Raw genomic sequence first — 18,704 nt, 5'->3', positions numbered from 1 at the left:
CTTTAGATTATTAACTATCAGTGGAGTTTATCAGATAAGTGATTGGATTTGATAAATGACTATAGAGAGTTGCAATAGAAATATGTAAAGGTTTCTTTTGAAGTTAAAATCTGACAGTCCTTTCTGCTCTCTGACTTATTGACAAACATGACAGTGTAGTGTCCCAGATACATGTGATCAAGTGTAGAAGGCGAAGAAAGGCATCTGGAACAGATTTAGGAAGAACCACTGTTTTGAATATAACTCAAAGGTTTTTTAAAAAAAGAAGACAGAACTGAAACTGAAGTTCTGACTAGGTCAGTGTGCTGCAGAAATGACCAAGAGAAAAGTAACGTGATGATTTCTTCCCATTTTTCTTTTTTTTACACATTTAAACAGAACCTATTAATTAAGTTCAATCAGAAGACTTGAGCTACAGTGAACACTACAGATAAAATAATAATGTATTGGCAATAATAAAACCAGTTTTAATCTTTAGTTTCCTATAAAACCGATCTATCCTAATTCAAATATAGAGGTTAAACATCTCAGTTTAATTAGAAGTGTCATTTATGCTTTTGTTTACTTCTCCATTTCCAACCTTAAAAAATAATCAGCCAATAACTTGATTATTGCATGTCCAAGATGTAAAACCTCCTGCAGGAAATACTGTCACTGTTGAAAATCTTTCATCTGTAGCTTGTGACTGTCTCTATAAAGCATTTTAATCTCTCTTTTTGTGAGTTCAATTCAACATCACATAACACAATGGACACAGTTAAATTTTTTCTTCTATTTTCAAAGATTTTAGTGGCTTGAGATATGTTTCCTGTACTTAAAAATGGGGAATGCTGGTAGAACTACCTATCTCTTAAAATGAAAAAAACTTTGAGGGAAGTCACTATACTTGATTTGCAAATGCAGTGAGGTATAGTACTTACTGGTAGATGTCTGAATGACACTTGTACTCACAACTTGACAGGTGCCACTAAAGAGTAAGATGAGGGCTTGTCTACACTACCTGCTGGATCGGTGGGCAGTGATCGATCCAGCGGGGGGTTGATTTATCAAATCTAGTATAGACATGATAAATCGACCAGTGAGCACTCTTCCGTTGACTCCAGTACTCCACCAGAATGAGGAGCGCAAGCAGAGTTGACAGGAGAGCATCAGCTGTCGACTTATTGCAGTGAAGACACTGTGGTAAGTAGATCTAAGTACGACGACTTCAGCTATGCTATTCAAGTAGCTGAAGTTGCATATCTTAGATCGACCCCGCGCGGTAGTGTAGACAAGCCCTAAGGTGAGGTTGCGCTCAAGATCACGCTAACTGTGTATTAAGGCTCTCATATGATACATACTACACACAGTTCTGGATACTTGAAAACTAGAAAAGTATTGATAAACCGAAGGGGAAGTCAGAGAAAATCAAGAGAAATAAGCGTTGGGGAGGATCAATTTACGAGAACAGAAGCCAAGAACAGATATGCTTCATATCATAACTAAGGGGGTGACATGGTAACCATTTATAAATACTTTGTTTCTACAGTGCAAGCAACAATGAGGGAACTGAAAAGCCAAAGAGTATAACCAGGAGTTATGCAGTGAACTAGTGCGAGGGAACATTTCAGATGAACACGAGGAAAAAATTCTTAACAGTAGCATTGAGTAGATTGTGGAACAGGCAGACTCTCAAGGGAAGTGGTGGAAGCCACATTCCCTGACTCATTTAAAATAGGATTGTGCTGAACACTGAAGGCCACAATCCTACATAGGCATGGAAATGGACAAGATGACCTAGTAAGGTTCTTCTATTTCTAATCTTCACCTTTTCAAGAGAGCTGTGCTTAACAAGGGAAATCATCCCTATTGACAAAGTAAGATATGTCTATACTGCACGCATCTTTCAGTGGGGTGTGTACAGTACATACATGCATAGCCTCTGCTAGCATGGGTATAAATAGAATTTTAGCTGGTGAGGCATGGTTCAGGCGAATAAAGACATGCCTGAAGGGTGAGGGTAAGCACCCAAGTACATACATTTCACAGCTCTCTACTCGGCCAAGCCATGGCTCTCCATCTCCCCTGCTACTTTTAGCAGCACAGCATCCTGCTGCTGCAGCATTTCCCATCCCCAGGAAAAGACTCCAGCAGCAGAGAAAGGCTCCGGCAGCTCCCAACTGTCGTAGCCTTACTCTGCTGCAGGGAAAGATTCCAGCAATGGGGAACTACCGAAGCTTTTCCTTGCTGTCTTCCCCCGGCCAGAGCCCTTCACTGACACATACAGCTATCAGAGTGGTAGCCATGTTAGTCTGAATCAGCAAAAACAATAAGGAGTCCTTGTGGCACCTTAGAGACTAACAAATTTATTTGAGCATAAGCTTTCTTGAACTACAGCTCACTTCATCGGATGCCCGATGAAGTGAGCTGTAGTTCAAGAAAGCTTATGCTCAAATAAATTTGTTAGTCTCTAAGGTGCCACAAGGACTCCTTATTGTTTTTGCTGATACAGACAAACACGGCTGCTACTCTGAGACCCAGTTTTGGAATGTTATGATTCCTGATGTTGGATTTGTGTCCATTTATTCTTTTGCACAGAGACTGTCTGGTTTGGCCAATGTACATGGCAGAGCGGCATTGCTGGCACATGATGGCATATATCACACGAGTAGATGTGCAGGTGATGAGTGGCTGATGTGGTTAGGTCCTATGATTGTGTGCCTTGAATAGATATGTGGACAGAGTTGGCACCGGGGTTTGTTGCAGGATTTGGTTCTTGGGCTGGTGTTTTTGTTGTGTAGTGTGTACTTGCTGGTGAGTATTTGCTTCAGGTTGTGGGGCTGTCTGTAAGCGAGGACTGGCCTGTCTCCCAAGGTTTGTGAGAGTGAGGGATCGTCCTTCAGGATAGGTTGTAGATCCATGATGATGCTCTGGAGAGGTTTTAGTTGGGGGCTGTAGGTGACGGCTAGTGGCCTATCATTACAAAACCTAAACCTATGCCACAAGAACATATAGCTATATATGACAAGTGTGGATGTAGCAGACTTTTCACTCTGCCATGTAGCCATAGTCTTTAAGATCTCTTGCACACCAGTAGAGAACTATTAGAGCATTACATACCCAACTAAAGGGAGGCACAGGTATCAATGCATGGATGGGAGTGCTTGCAATGATACAAATGTCTACAGGAAGTCCATGGCAGTAGAGAATCAGCCCCTGGGTGTACTACTCATTTCAGTATAACTTTTTTTTTTTTGGTTTTGAGGGGTGGTAGGAGGAAACAGATTCCACCTTAGTGGCAGCAGGTGCAAGTCTCATCAAAGATAGTAGAGTTGTAGCTGCTGCTGCCAGGATTCTGTGTGGATCTGGGAGCCTTGGGAATGGCATGGCATGAGTTGTGCTATTGTCGGGATGCAGCTGTGTCTTACACTTTTATATCAGTTGTGCTTTTCCTGCTGCATCATCCCTTTTCTACCCAATTTCTATACGTAATACACTCACTAGGCATTCACCCACTGACAGCCAGAGTAGTTACAATATGCTGCCACCTAAAACTGTTTTATGAATGAAGTTACACTCAGTGTGTAACCTACACCGTTATTAACGTCATGGATTTGTCCCAAAGATTTCAGTGGGAGTTAAGCCCACAAACTTTGGGTTGCATTTGGTTTAGTCAGCCAAATTCTCAATATTATGAGCTTGAAAAATCTGTGGATACAAATAGGTGCCATCATTGGCAGCTGTAGATCTCAAATGAATTGCAGTGAACCATCGGTCTGTGAAATTATCTATTCTGCCCACGTACTGTAAATATATGTTTTCTGTGCATAATTATCTTTTTGGCAACCGTGCATTAAGAGCAATGATAAGTTATTTATAGGCTCTTCTCTGAGGGTTATTGTATATTATCTGAGCAGCTCACATTCATTCATCAGCACAACAACCCTCTAAGGTAAGACATAGTGTTACAACTTTACACCTGGGGAACGGAGGCACAAAGATTGAAGGAATTATTACGGTAACTCAGGAAGTCTGTGGTAGAGCTGTGATCTAGATCGGACAGTGGATTGAGAGTTGGGAGACCTGGGTTGTATTCTAAGGAAAAGAGTAAAGCAATCTGGTCCTCTGGATATATCATGATATGGGGTCCCCTGTGGCCTCATCCCCATGCTGTGGCCCTGCACGCCACATGGAATGATGATGACAAAGGGTCCTATACACTCCCAGAGAGGCAGGAGAATGGCAAGAGGTCCCCATCTTAACTTCAAAAGTGGCAACAAGGGAACTTCTCTCCTCAGGTGCAACAGGGGCCCCTCCCCGAGAGAGAGAGAGAGATGGCAGCAGGGGGTGGCCTTACTACATACCTCAGCAACTGGTAAATACTTGCTTGGGAGGGTGAGCCGGCCAGGGCCAGCCACTGCAATCTAGTTCTCTTGCCATATACAGAATCCTCTGCTAGGGTGATGTTGGTGGGGCCTACAAGAGCAGTGGGCTTTAGAATTAACATCCTACTGAGATGCATGGGGTCACTCACACTTCTCAGAACTATATTTCTAAGTTGTCTGCAGATTCAAACAGACATCACTGCACCTGTTAATCTTTGGTCACATTTTCAACCTTTTCTTCACAACTGCAAAGGCTAGAAACTTACTTTTTATTTAAAAAATGGAAGTCTAGATTCTGATACAATCGCAAGATATCAGCAGACAGGGGGCTCTTGGCGTAGCCCTGTAGGCCTATGCACTCATCTGGCTCCACTTGTCTGTGTCAATGACCTACTGTGTGACCTTGGGCAAGTTGCTTCACATCTCTCTGCATCTCAGTTTCTTCTCCCTTCTCTTTGTCTATCTTGTCTATTTAGATTGTAAGAGCTTCAGGGCAGGAATTGCCTCTCACCATATGTTTGTACAGTGCCTACCATAACAGGGCCCCTATCTAGATTTGGGCATCTAAGGTCATTCATAATACAATTAAGAAAGAAATAAAGGCCAGTGCCTTAGCCACAAGGCTATCTTTCTGCTCCTTACAAGGCCCATCTTTTGAAAAACTGGTTAGTCAATGTGAAATACTACTTATACAAATGTATAGTTTTAAGGACAGCCCATAACTACTGGTCTCCCAGTTCTGAGATAATGTGAAACAGTAACTAGAAACAGACCCAAACCTCGAGCTTTACTGCTCAGGGCCATCTCCAAATCTAACCACGGTTACTGCTCTCTGGGAGGTCTAATCGGAAATGAACTGAGATCAGCAGTACACTTACCCAAGGATGTGTTCACACAGGAGTCTGCAGTAGTCACTGTGAGAGCTGGTAATCAATAGCAGGACCTTCCCAGCATTTTTCAGTTGCCTCAGCCACTTTTTTACAGACTCAGGGCAACTTTGTAAATATTTGGCTGGATCATTTTTCACTTCTGGGAAATATGCCCCACCGTTTTCTGAAAAATAAAAACGTTAATTATTTTCTACCACCCAATCATATTTGCAAACTATGCTATAAACACAGCATTTTTTCCTTTCCTCCATAGACAAAAGTAAATAAATAAAAAGATAAAAAAATAAAATGTAAAAGACTGATATAAAAAAAGCAGAGAAATCTTAAAAGTTGCACAGGGCTATAGTTCTTGATTTACATAAAAAAGGAAAAGAAAATAATGTGACATATAATAGCAGAAAATTGTATGTAATTATCTCTCTCCAGTATTACATACATTTCACAGCTATTGCCCCAATTTTTTTTTGTTTTCTCACAATATTTTAAATCATCAATTATTGTCCTGAAAAGCACTGTAGGGTTTTGTGTATGATATATCACTTTATTGATTTTCAGTTTTTGGATATTCAATTTGAGATTACTTAAATAGGCCTGGTCTCCAGAAAGTGCTGAGCACCTGCCTCCTGACGATCAGAGATCTCTAAGATATCTCAAAAAATGGAGGCACACAAAATCAGCAGTTACTTTTGAAACTTTTGGTCAGCATCAACTGATCTGTAGCAGCATTCCTATATCAATGCCATTATTTCTCAGATCAGTTTTTTTAATGCATGTCACCATTTTATCTGATAAAGGTTGATGTAATAATAATTAGGGCTGTCAAATGATTAAAATAATTAATTGTGATTAGTCACAGTTTTAATCACACTGTTAAACAATAACAGAATGCCACTTGTTTAAATATTTTGGATGTTTCTCTACATTTTCAAATATATAAATTTCAATTACAACATGGAATACAAAGCATACAGTGCTCACTTTATATTACTATTTTTTATTACAAATATTTGCAATGTAAAAAAGAAAACTCACCCCCACCCCCGCAGTATTTTTCAATTCACTGCGAACAAGTACTGTAGTGCAATCTCTTATTGTGAAAGTGCAACTTACAAATGTAGAATTTTTTTTTATACATAACTGCACTCAAAAACAAAACAATGTAAAACTTTAGAGCCTACAGGACCATGCAGTCCTACTTCTTGTTCACCAAACCACTAAGACAAACAAGTTTGTTTACATTTACGGGAGATACTGCTGCCCAATTTTCATTTACGTCTCCTGAAAGTGAGAACAGGCATTCACATGGCACTTTTATAGCCAGCGTTGCAGGGTATTTACGTGCCAGATATGCTAAACATTTGTATGCCCTTTTATGCTTTGACCACCATTCCAGAGGACATGCTTCCATGCTGGTGATACTTGTTAAAAAAAATAATGCATTAATTAAATTTGTGACTGAACTCCTTTGGGGAGAATTGTATACTACTATTTCTTTTATCTTTTCTACATTGCAAAATATTTGTAATAAAAAATAATATTAAGTGACCACTGTATTTCAAAGAATCCTTATTGAGGTTACAGGGACAAACCATCCCGATGTGTCGAAAGAATAGTAAATATGGCAAGCGACCAGCTTGGCTTAACAGTGAAATCCTTGCGGATCTTAAACATAAAAAAGAAGCTTACAAGATGTGGAAGATTGGACAAATGACCAGGGAAGAGTAAAAAAAATGTTGCTCGGGCATGTAGGAATGAAATCAGGAGGGCCAAATCGCACCCGGAGCTGCAGTTAGCAAGAGATGTTAAGAGTAACAAGAAGGGTTTCTTCAGGTATGTTGGCAACAAGAAGAAAGCCAAGGAAAGTGTGGGCCCCTTACTGAATGAGGGAGGCAAACTAGTGACAGAGGATGTGGAAAAAGCTAATGTATGCAATGCTTTTTTTGCCTCTGTCTTCACGAACAAGGTCAGCTCCCAGACTGCTGCGCTGGACAACACAGAATGGGGAGTAGGTGGCCAGCCCTCTGTGGAGAAAGAAGTGGTTAGGGACTATTTAGAAAAGCTGGACGTGCACAAGTCCATGGGGCCAGATGCGTTGCATCCGAGAGTGCTAAAGGAGTAGGCGGCGGTGATTGCCGAGCCATTGGCCATTATCTCTGAAAACTCATGGCGATCGGGGGAAGTCCTGGACGAGTGGAAAAAGGCTAATGTAGTGCCCATCCTGGGAACTACAGGCCAGTCAGCCTCACCTCAGTCCCTGGAAAAATCATGGAGCAGGTCCTCCAGGAATCAATCCTGAAGCACTTACATGAGAGGAAAGTGATCAGGAACAGTCAGCATGGATACACCAAGGGAAGGTCATGCCTGACTAATCTAATCGCCCTTTATGATGAGATTACTGGTTCTGTGGATGAAGGGAAAGCAGTGGATGTATTGTTTCTTGACTTTAGCAAAGCTTTTGACACGGTCTCCCACAGTATTCTTGTCAGCAAGTTAAGGAAGTATGGGCTGGATGAATGCACTATAAGGTGGGTAGAAAGCTGGCTAGATTGTTGGGCTCAACGGATAGTGATCAATGGCTCCATGTCTAGATGGCAGCTGGTATCAAGTGGAGTGCCCCAAGGGTCGGTCCTGGGGCCGGTTTTGTTCAACATCTTCATAAATGATCTGGAGGATGGTGTGGATTGCACTCTCAGCAAATTTGCGGATGATACTAAACTAGGAGGAGTGGTAGATATGGTGGCAGGTAGGGATAGGATACAGAGGGACCTAGACAAATTGGAGGATTGGGCCAAAAGAAATCTGATGAGGTTCAATAAGGATAAGTGCAGGGTCCTGCACTTAGGACGGAAGAACCCAATGCACAGCTACAGACTAGGGACCGAATGGCTAGGCAGCAGTTCTGCGGAAAAGGACCTAGGGGTGACAGTGGACGAGAAGCTGGATATGAGTCAGCAGTGTGCCCTTGTTGCCAAGAAGAGAGTTCTAAGAGAGAAATGTTTACGAAAAGAGGCATGAATGAGACAAAGTTTAACACACAATTTGTATGTCTCATGGAGTCATCATCAATACAAGAATATTTTTTGTCCATCATTTTGTTCTATATGGAACTATCTGTAGTCAACGTCACTGAATGATGTAATAAATCCCAGACACTATTTAGACTTGCATGTGAGTAATGCTGTTTTTTCATTAAAAAAAAAAAGAGATTTAAACCACTTGAACTTGAGTTTTTAACGAGAGAGGAAATATGTATAACTAAAACAGTAGTCTCAAACAAAGATAAAATATTAAATATAACATTTTCATAACTGCTGTGTACTCAAACCTTCTACAGACTTTTTTTTTCCTTTTTAAAGCAACAGATTTGGATTAGGTTTAGCTAGCACAGCAACTAGAGAAGAGACAGAATGACTTAATTTAGTTTCAAGTTATAAGTAGGTTACCACTCTGATTCTCCATGGAATCTGGGTCAGAAAGCACAGTGGGCTTTGCCATGGGTATACGAGTACATTCCAGCAGTCTGTATTGTTTTAAGAACCATCCAAGATCATGATTTTTTGATGAAACAAAGATTTACCAAGGAATGTTTCTTTTCTTTAGTGTGGATGCTGTTGGGGACAAGAAACTTGAGGTTTCTATTGCAGAAGATGAAGTAATTTTTTTTGGCATTTCATTAGTAATATGTACTGTATGCTGTGCTCTATATGACAGCTCAGCCGCCCCCAACCCATTTCATTTTTATTTAGAAAGCATCATTAGGCAAGAACTGATGGGGACCCAAGAGAAACGCTTGTATGACATTCCGCCCCCTACTGGCTCAGTCTATTGAGAAAGAGGCAGGTCAGGTTTCCTATATGAACAGTAGTTTATTACCTTCTCACCCTAAGGTAAATAGGCCTGTTTTATCACATGTTGTTGGCACATATTTTCTTTGGCTCTTACCAAATCCTTTTTTGTCTTTTGAGGAAAATTCTGTGATGTGTAGTTAATCTGTGGATTTGCTATTAGGCTGCTAGTATGAAAAAGAAGTTCCTTGCTTCTATGTCAGAAATATATGGTGATGAAAAAGAGAGACAGAGGGTGTTTAAACATGACACTCTTTTTCACAGTACACTAATAAGTAGTTACTGCATGATAAATCCTTTGTAGACTACTCTATGTAGTCTGATGGCTATCTCTGAAATTAAAAGTTTAATCAACACTCAGTTCAGCTGCTATCCAAGAACTTCTTAATGCTAACTGACAAAGAGGTAGAGAGGGGTATCTCCTCATTAAAAATGGATACACTTGGACTGAGGTTGAGATGGAAATAGGAGACAGACTTGTTGAAAGTCTCTGGGTAAGGATAAAAGGGGTAAAAAACAAGGGAGATGTCATGGTAGGGGTCTACTACAGACCACCTAACCAGGAAGAAGAGGTGGATGAGGCTTTTATAAAAACAACTAACAAAATCATCCAAAGCAAGGGCTTGGTGGTGATGGGGGACTTCAGTGACTCAGATATCTGTTGGGAAGATAACACAGCAGGGCACAGATTATCCAATAAGTTCTTGGAACGTATTGGAGACCATTTTTTATTTCAGAAAGTGGAGAAAGCTACTAGGGGAGAGGCTATTCTAGATTTGATTTTGACAAATAGGGAGGAACTGGTTGAGAATTTGAAAGTGGAAAGCAGCTTGTGTTAAAGTGATCATGAAATGATAGAGTTCATGATTCTAAGGAATGGTGGGAGGGAGAACAGCAAAATAAAGACAATGGATTTCTAGAAGGTAGACTTTAGCAAACTCAGGGACTGAATGGGTAAGATCCCATGGGAAGCAAGTCAAAGGGGAAAAACAACTGAAGACAGTTGGCAGTTTTTCAAAGAGACATTATTAAGGGCACAAGAGCAAACTATTCCAGTGCGTGGGAAAGACAAGAAGTATGGCAGGAAACTACCCTGGCTTACCCAGGAGATCTTCAATGATCTAAAAATTAAAAAAAAGAGTTCTACAAAAAGTGGAAAATAGGTAAAATTACAAAGGATGAATATAAACAAATAACACAAGTATGTAGGGACAAAATTAGAAAGGCCAAGGCACAAAACAAGATCAAACTAGCTAGAGACATAAAGGGTAACAAGAAAAAATTCTACAAATACATTAGAAGCAAGAGGAAGACTGAGGACAGGGTAGGCCCATTAGTCAATGACGGAGGAAAAATAACAGAAAATGTGGAAATGGCATAGGTGCTTAATGACTTCTTTGTTTTGGTTTTCACCAAGAAGGTTGGTGGTGACTGGACATCTAACAAAGTGAATGTCAGTGAAAATGAGGTAGGATCAGAGGCTAAAATAGGAAAAGAACAAGTTAAAAATTACTTAGACAAGTTAGATGTCTTCAAGTCACCAGGGCCTGATGAAATGCATCCCAGAATACTCAAAGAGCTGATTGAGGAGATATCTGAGCCATTAGTGATTATCTTTGGAAAGTCATGGAAGACAGGAGAAGACTGGAAAAGGGCAAATCTCTAAAAAGTGAAATAAGGACAACCCGGGGAATTACAGACCAGTCAGCTTAACTTCTGTACCTGGAAAGATAATGGAGCAAAAAATTAAGTAATCAATTTGCAATCATCTAGAGGATAATAAGGTGATAAGTAACAGCCAGCCTGGATTTGTCAAGAACAAATTGTGTCAAGCCAACCTGATAGTTTTCTTTGACAGGGTAACAAGCCTTGTGAATAGGGGGAAGTGATAGACGTGGTATATCTTGATTTTAGTAAAGCTTTTGATAGTGTCTCACATGACTTTCTCATAAACAAACTAGAGAAATGCAACACAGATAGAGCTACTATAAGGTGGGTGCAAAACTGGTTGGAAAACTATTCCCAGAGAGTAGTTGTGAGTGGTTCACAGTCATGCTGGAAGGGCATAACGAGTGGGGTCCCGCAGGGATCAGTTCTGGGTCTGCGTCTGTTCAATATCTTCATCAATGATTTAGATAATGGTATAGAGAGTACACTTATAAAGTTTGCAGACAATACCAAGCTGGGAGGGGTTGCAAGTGCTTTGGAGAATAGGATTAAAATTCAAAATGATCTGGACAAACTGTAGAAATGGTCTGAAGTAAACAGGATGAAATTCAATAAGGACAAATGCAAAGTATTCCATTTAGGAAGGATCAGTTGCACAGATACAAAATGGGAAATGACTGCCTAGGAAGGAGTCCTGCAGAAAGAGATCTGGTGGTCATAGTGGACCATAAGTGAAATATGAGCCAACAGTGTAACACTGTTGTAAAAAAATCGAACATCATTCTGGAATGTATTAGCAGGAGTGTTGTAAGAAAGACGTGAGAAGTAATTCTTCTGCTCTAATTAGGCCTCAACTGGAGAATTGTGTCCAGTTCTGGGCGCCACATTTCAGAAAAGATGTGGACAAATTGGAGAGAGTCCAGAGAAGAGCAAAAAGATGATTAAAGGTCTAGAAAACATGACCTATGAGGGAAGGCTGAAAAAATTGGGTTTGTTTAGTCTGGAAAAGAAGACTGAGAGGGGATACGATAACAGTTTTCAAGTACATAAAAGGTTGTTACAAGGAGGAGAGAGAGAAAAAGATTTTCTTAACCTCTGAGGATAGGACAAGACGCAATGGGCTTAAATTGCAGTAAGGGATGTTTAGGTTGGACATTAGGAAAAACTTCCTAACTGTCAGAGTGATTAAGCACTGGAATAAATTGTCTAGGGAGGTTATGGAATCTCCATCATCGGAGATTTTTAAGAGCAGGTTAGACAAACACTTGTCAGGAATGGTCTAGATAATACTTAGCCCTGCCATGAGTGCAGGGGACTGGACTAGATGACCTCTCAAGGTCCCTTCCAGTCCTATGATTCCAATAGGTACATTGTGATTCACCAAAGAATGTTATGTGTGGTCTGAAATGAAAGCCAGTCTCTCAATAGTTATTAACATCACTGTGAAATGTATATACAGGTACAATGTAAGAAGTTATGTTTGTGTGTGTGTGTAACATAACTCCTTACATAGTACCTGTATATATATATACACACACACACACACACACACAGAGTACCTGTGTGTAATATACACACACACTGAAAATATGTTCTCAAGAGTCTGTATCAAGTTATCAGCAGAGGTGAAACCCAGGTTTTCTGTTAGACAGGAAATGTTTATTCACCTCTCTCTCTGTTGGGATATAAATTAAGCACTGTAAGCAAACACAATGGATCCCCATTTACATACAAAGTCAGGTGTTAATAAAGAGATGTGAAATCAGCAAGAAGGGAGCACACAGGGGGGAAAAACACATACATTTTAGCATCTTCTAAGGAAGCAAAGCTCAAAAACAAAAAAAGGTACTACTTCAAAATGGGTGACCCGTGGCTGCCAGCAGCTCTGCAGATGGTGGCTCTCACCTGTGTGGTTTCTAAAATACAAAACAATCTATTTATTTTCTATTATATCCCTCCTAAAACTTCCAGTCCAACATATGTCAATGTCAGAGGGGAACGGGGGTGGGAACAACAACCATAAAAGATGTGTTCCAACTTTTCACCCCATATGTCTATTTATAGCTTTAACATGTCTGTAAATATGCCCAAACCCCCACTGATAATCCTTGGCTCTTTAACAGAACAAAAACTTTCACAAAAAATGATAAAAACATTTTTTTTAATATAACACAAAATGGAATCAAGTAAGAAGTATCAATCAATCAAGTCTGCAGCTCTTCATCTTTTGATGGTTGGAGAAAGCATAACCCAACAAAGACATCAGAGTTTTGTGAAAGCCTCTGTTAAATGTGTGTTTCCATGGAACAAAGGCAGATTTTCAATTTCCACTCCGGTCTCTAAACAAGTTTATCTAACTTCCTGAAATACAGCCTATGCTAACAAACAGGCAGTCAGTCTCTCAATAATTTTTCCCAACAACCTTTTTTAAAAGAACAAGAAGACAGAACTGTAACTAAATAAAAGGGCTGTTGTTTAGTACAGTAGAATATTAATACTTTGTCAGGATATTCGAAAGTACTTAGACATTTCTTATTTGTATTGTTTCACATTGCGTTTCCAAAGTTATACAAAGCACTCCTTCTACACATTCAAATCTTTCCTTCAGGTCTAGGTTCTTTTGGGTTTTTTTGCCTAACTTTTCACTGACAATTAAGGTGAATTCCGTGATTTCCAAAGACCTCCGTGACTTCAGCCAGCCCCGGCTGGGAGCTGCAGGGTCCCGTCGGCAGGTGGACCTCCCGCAGCTCCCAGCCACTCCGGGCGGCAGGGGGGACCCCCGCAGCTCCCTGCTGCCTTCGGTGGCAAGGATGATCCCTGCAGCTCCCACCGCCGCGGGCAGCAGGGGGACCCCCAACGCTTGTGGCTTCTGTGGGCAGCAGGGGGGACCCCTGGACCACCCAGATGCCACGGGTGGCAGTGGCCAGATCCCCGCAGCTCTCTGCCTCAATGGGCAACAGGAGGGGCCCACGGAGCTCCCAGCCTCCATGGCAGCAAGGGGAACCTCCGGAGTTTGGAGCCACTAGCAGAGGGGGACCCTGGAGCTCCCAGACCACTCACAGCTGCCCAGGCTCCTTGTTTTAGCATGGATATTTTTAGTAAAAGTCAGGGACAGGTCATAGGCTTCCATGGATTTTTCATTATTGCCCGTGATCTGTCCATGACTTTTACTAAAAATATCCATGACAAAATCTTCATGCCTCATCTTTTAATTGCTTGTGCTACGGCTCCTTAATGCAGAGACCTTTCTAAAGGGTATATATTTTTATGAAGCACCATGCATTCCTATATTACTATATAATTAATAATGAGTGTTCCTGAAACCTTTATATATGCAAACCTCCCATTACAGTCAAAAGGAGATGTGTATGCACCATGACTGTAGCTTTGTCAATTTTTCCCAAACACAGTAATGCAAACATCGTCTTAAGTCTATTCTCCATCTCCAACAAGCATGACACCAAATACCCAGTTTATTCTGCAGGTACCCAGTTCAATGAGCTAATACTGTACAGTACTTCTGTTGGGAAGGAGGGAGGAAAAACTGTCATTTCCCTCAGAGTTCCGGGTTATGCCACTTCCCTCTCAGGGTCTAATCAAAAGCCCACAGAAATGAATGGGAAAAAACTGGTAGTGATTTCAATGGGCTTTGGATCAGGCCAGCTGAGCCACAATACTTGTCTCCCAGCTATATCTGGATCTTCAGTGCACGTGTCCATATTTTTTAAGGAGATTTATTTTTGGCAGGATGTCTGTCAGTCCAGAGTTCAGAATCAATATGTTATAATGCTGTTAATGCTTCTTAAAGGTTAGCTACTTGATTGAATTATAAGGAATGTACCAACCATTTGTATGGTTTGACTGAGAGGAAATGTATTCTAGAACTCAACCAAATACCACAAGCTATGAACTGCCAGTTTACAGCTTGTATCAGGTGGCTTTTGAGACAGTAATCATTTCTTGCAATTAAAAGTAGTATTTAGGAATGTGATTTAAACCCCTTTTCAATTCATAAAACATATAATTTAGCTATCAACATATCTTCCCTGAGGGCTCTTTTTTAAACTCTAAAGCAACTAAGATCTCATACAATTTATCTAATTTTTACCTACAAAGAGGTTTGCAGATGCTATTTGTATATTTGAGAAAAAAAGACAGAGTTTAAATAAAAGTCTTCATATAATAATGAATAATAACAATACCCATCTGAAAATCTCAAAGAACTTCTGTATTCGGATTGAAAAAGAAAGAGGCCTCTTTGCTAATCACCTAAAGGTCACCCTATCCCTCTGTGGCAGATCAGTCTCTCTTGTATGAACAGCTAGAATGAACTTGGAGCAGAAACAGATGACATATTTCTGCCCTAAGAGCTTACAATCTAATTTGAGATCTGATACCACAAATGAAAGGAAGCGAGGGAGAAAGGAGATAGAAAAGGGAAGAGGCAAGGATCATCATAATAAGATCAGGAGTACTTGTGGCACCTTAGAGACTAACACATTTATTTGAGCATAAGTTGCATCCAATGAAGTGAGCTGTAGTTCAAGAAAACTTATGCTCAAATAAATTTGTTAGTCTCTAAGGTGCCACAAGTACTCCTTTTCTTTTTGTGGATACAGACTAACACGGCTGCGACTCTGAAACCTATAATAAGATCAGTTTATTATGTGCAAGTCTTACTGGTATTTCTCATTTTCTTATTTTAAGCTAGAATGGGCATTCCAGAAAGAACAGAAGAAGGCAAGTGGGAAGGAAGGAAATATCAGCATAATGACGGATGAGGGAGAAAGGGGAAGCAGAGGAAAGTGTGGTTATATGTTGGAAGCCTGGGTTAGGACAGATATCACTAACGGGAGAGAAGGGGATTGATAATGATGACAGACTAGGAGAAAAGGTTGTGAAAGTAGAAGGATGGGAAGCTTGGAACAGGTAGAAGTAATGTTGGCAGAATAGAGGATTCACAGATTATTAGGCCAGAAGGGACCACTGGGATAATCTAGTCTGACCTCATGTATAAAAGAGGTCATAAAGTTTCCCTGAATTAATTCCTGTTTGAAATAGAGCATATCATAAAAACAACCAGTACCATCCAATCTTGATTTAAAAAATATCTAGGTTTGGATAATCCACCATAACCCTTGGTAAATTGTTCCAATGGTTAATTACCCTCACTGTGAAAAAATGTGCACTTTATTTTGAGTCGGAATTTGACTAGTTTCAACTTCCAGTCATTGGACCACGTCATACCTTTGTCTGCTAGACTGAAGAGCCCTCTATTATCAAATTTCTGTACCCAGTGTAGGTACTTCTAGACAGATCAAGTCACCTATTTAGTTTAACAAAAAAAAAAGATTAAGTGATTCAGCTCCTTGAGTCTATCACTATAAGTCTATCACAGCAAGTTAAAAAAGTATGGATTGGATGAATAGACTATAAGGTGGATAGAAAGCTGGCTAGATTGTCAGGCTCAATGGGTAGTGATCAACAGCTCGATGTCTAGTTGGCAGCCGGTATCAAACAGAGTGCCCTAGGGGTCGGTCCTGGGGCCGGTTTTGTTCAACATCATTATCAGTTATCTGGATGATGGGATTAATTGCACCCTCAGCAAGTTCGCAGATGACACTAAGCTTGGAGGAGAGATAGATAAGCTGGAGGATAGGGTCCAGAGTGACTTAGACAAATTGGAGGATTGGGCCAAAAGAAGTCCGATGAGGTTCAACAAGGATAAGTGCAGAGTCCTGCACTTAGGAAGGAAGAATCTCATGCACTGCTTCAGGCTGGGGACCGACTGGCTAAGCAGCAGTTCCACAGAAAAGGACTTGGGGATTACAGTGGAAGAGAAGCTGGATATGAGTCAACAGCATGCCTTTATTTCCAAGAAGGCTAATGGCATATTGGGCTGCATTAGTAGGAGCATTGCCAGCAGATCTTGGGAAGTGATTATCACCCTCTATTGGGCACTGGTGAGGCCACATCTGGAGTACTGCATCCAGTTTTGCCCTCCCCCCCCCCCCACTATAGAAAGGATGTGAACGAATTGGAGAGAGGCAAGCGGAGTCCAATGAAAATTATTAGGGGGCTGAGGAACATGACTTATGAGGAGATGTTGAGGGACCTGGGCTTATTTAGTCTGCAGAAGAGAAGAGAAGAGTGAGGGGGGATTTGATAGCAGCCTTCAACTACCTGAAGGGGGGTTCCAAAGAGGATGGAGCTAGGCAGTTCTCAGTGGTGGCAGGTGACAGACCAAGAAGCAATGGTCTCAAGTTGCAGTGGGGGAGGTCTAGGTTGGATATTAGGAAAATCTATTTCACTAGGAGGGAGGTGAAGCACTGGAATGGGTTACCTAGGCAGGTAGTGGAATCTCTATCCTTACAGGATTTTAAGGCCCGGCTTGACAAAGCCCTGGCTGGCATGATTTAGTTGGGGTTGGTCCTGCTTTGAGCAGGGTGTTGGACTATATGACCTCCTGAAGTCTCTTCCAACCCTGATATTGGGTGATTCTAAGAGTGAAATTTCCTAATGAGACCTTTAAATCTCCCTATGTCTGGTGCATTTATCTTCAGTTGCTAGCGATCAGCTAAGAGGTCCATCAGGTACAAAACTGGCACAACCAAAAATATGTAGGCATACATCTTTAGATCAAAGTTGAACATTCTTGGTTTCTGTCCATTTGAGCTATAGTCATATCCTTTTCAACCTATTCTACTATTTCTTCTGTGTGTATTCTGACATCATTGCACAGCATGTGATTCTAAAACATTTAACATGCAAGATTGTACCTATGCAACGTTTTGTCTGCTGCTCACCCAGTCCTGTGATGTATTATAGGAAACAGGAACGTCAATTTCCCAAGCACAAGCTATTTGAAAGTGAATTTCAGAATCTCATCTTTTATCTGCAATGGGGTGTTACCGCCACCTAGTGAGCAGTATATAAATTTCACTAGGAAAAAGTGACTTTAAGTGTAATCATCTAAGGAGAGCAAAAGTCTCCCAGGAATGAGGAGTCCTGACTATCCCAAGGACTTCCACTCTCTCTGTGGCCTTCCACAACAGCTGAATTAATCCGGGCCTACGGGGCTAAGAGTGTTCAAGTGAAGCTCATGGGGATTCTTATGAAAAAGCCCTAAAGAATGTAATAATGTTGAAACTAACAGAGTTATATAGACATTACTCTAAAAAGAACTACGTAACAAAATAGTGAATGTTACCCTTTAAAAATTACACTGGCTGTTTATTATTCAGTATTAAGTTCTACAGGATATTTCCCTAACAGGAGTCTGGGTGGTCTCACAGGCAGCCCCACTGCAGAGGAATTCCTTTCCATCAGAAATCAGACAGCCCTGCCCGTGTTCACTGTGAAATGTAGAACCCTACTCTTCGCTAGAGCCGTCCCACAAAATTAGTAACATCCTCACATACACTCACAGTGTGACATCAGGGAGGGGGCAAAGAATATAAGTATGCTGATTCATGTAATTTTGAGCAAAACTGGCCCGAGCCCTACTGTGGACATACAGGGTGGTAGGGAGAGGAAGGGCTCCCCCCTCATGACCAAATTATAGCTGCCTGGATTGCTGCTCTGAGTATAGGAGGGAAATGGGGGCTACGTACCTGGTACTCTCAACTGAGAGCACGTGAATAGAGAGTGGGCAGAACAGAGCTTCATACTTAAAAGGTATGAAGTAACTTGGTGTATGGCGAAGCAAAGCTAGCAGTATATAGGCTTTGACATGAACAGTTCAGTATGTTTTAAATTACAATCGTTTTGTCTCATCATTAGAAGCAAACTCCCCACAGATCAGGACACACCAAATCAAAGGGGAACCTGACCTGCTAGAAGAACAGATGCAAAACCTGCAGACATTTATCCACTGCTACAATGATCAACACCCCACACAATACACCTTTCAACATCCATGGGTCCTACACATGCCT

The 18,704-nt window shown here is 40.9% G+C and overlaps 1 protein-coding gene across 1 annotated transcript in view; it reads right to left on the bottom strand.

The window, feature by feature from the left end:
• The window catches only part of NT5DC1 (5'-nucleotidase domain containing 1), a 327,326-nt gene that overhangs the window by 167,988 nt on the left and 140,634 nt on the right, over positions 1-18,704 (bottom strand). Inside the window, exon 7 of the mRNA XM_084623673.1 lies at positions 5,243-5,417. Within this exon, the coding sequence (XP_084479799.1) occupies positions 5,243-5,417 (175 nt within the window). The remainder of the gene's footprint in view (positions 1-5,242; positions 5,418-18,704) is intronic.

This window comes from Lepidochelys olivacea, assembly GCF_965140295.1.
Source record: "Lepidochelys olivacea isolate rLepOli2 genome assembly, chromosome: 3".
NCBI lineage: Eukaryota > Metazoa > Chordata > Testudines > Cheloniidae > Lepidochelys > Lepidochelys olivacea.
Note: the sequence above shows the minus strand (reverse complement) of the source record. Positions and strands in the feature narration are given on the sequence as shown.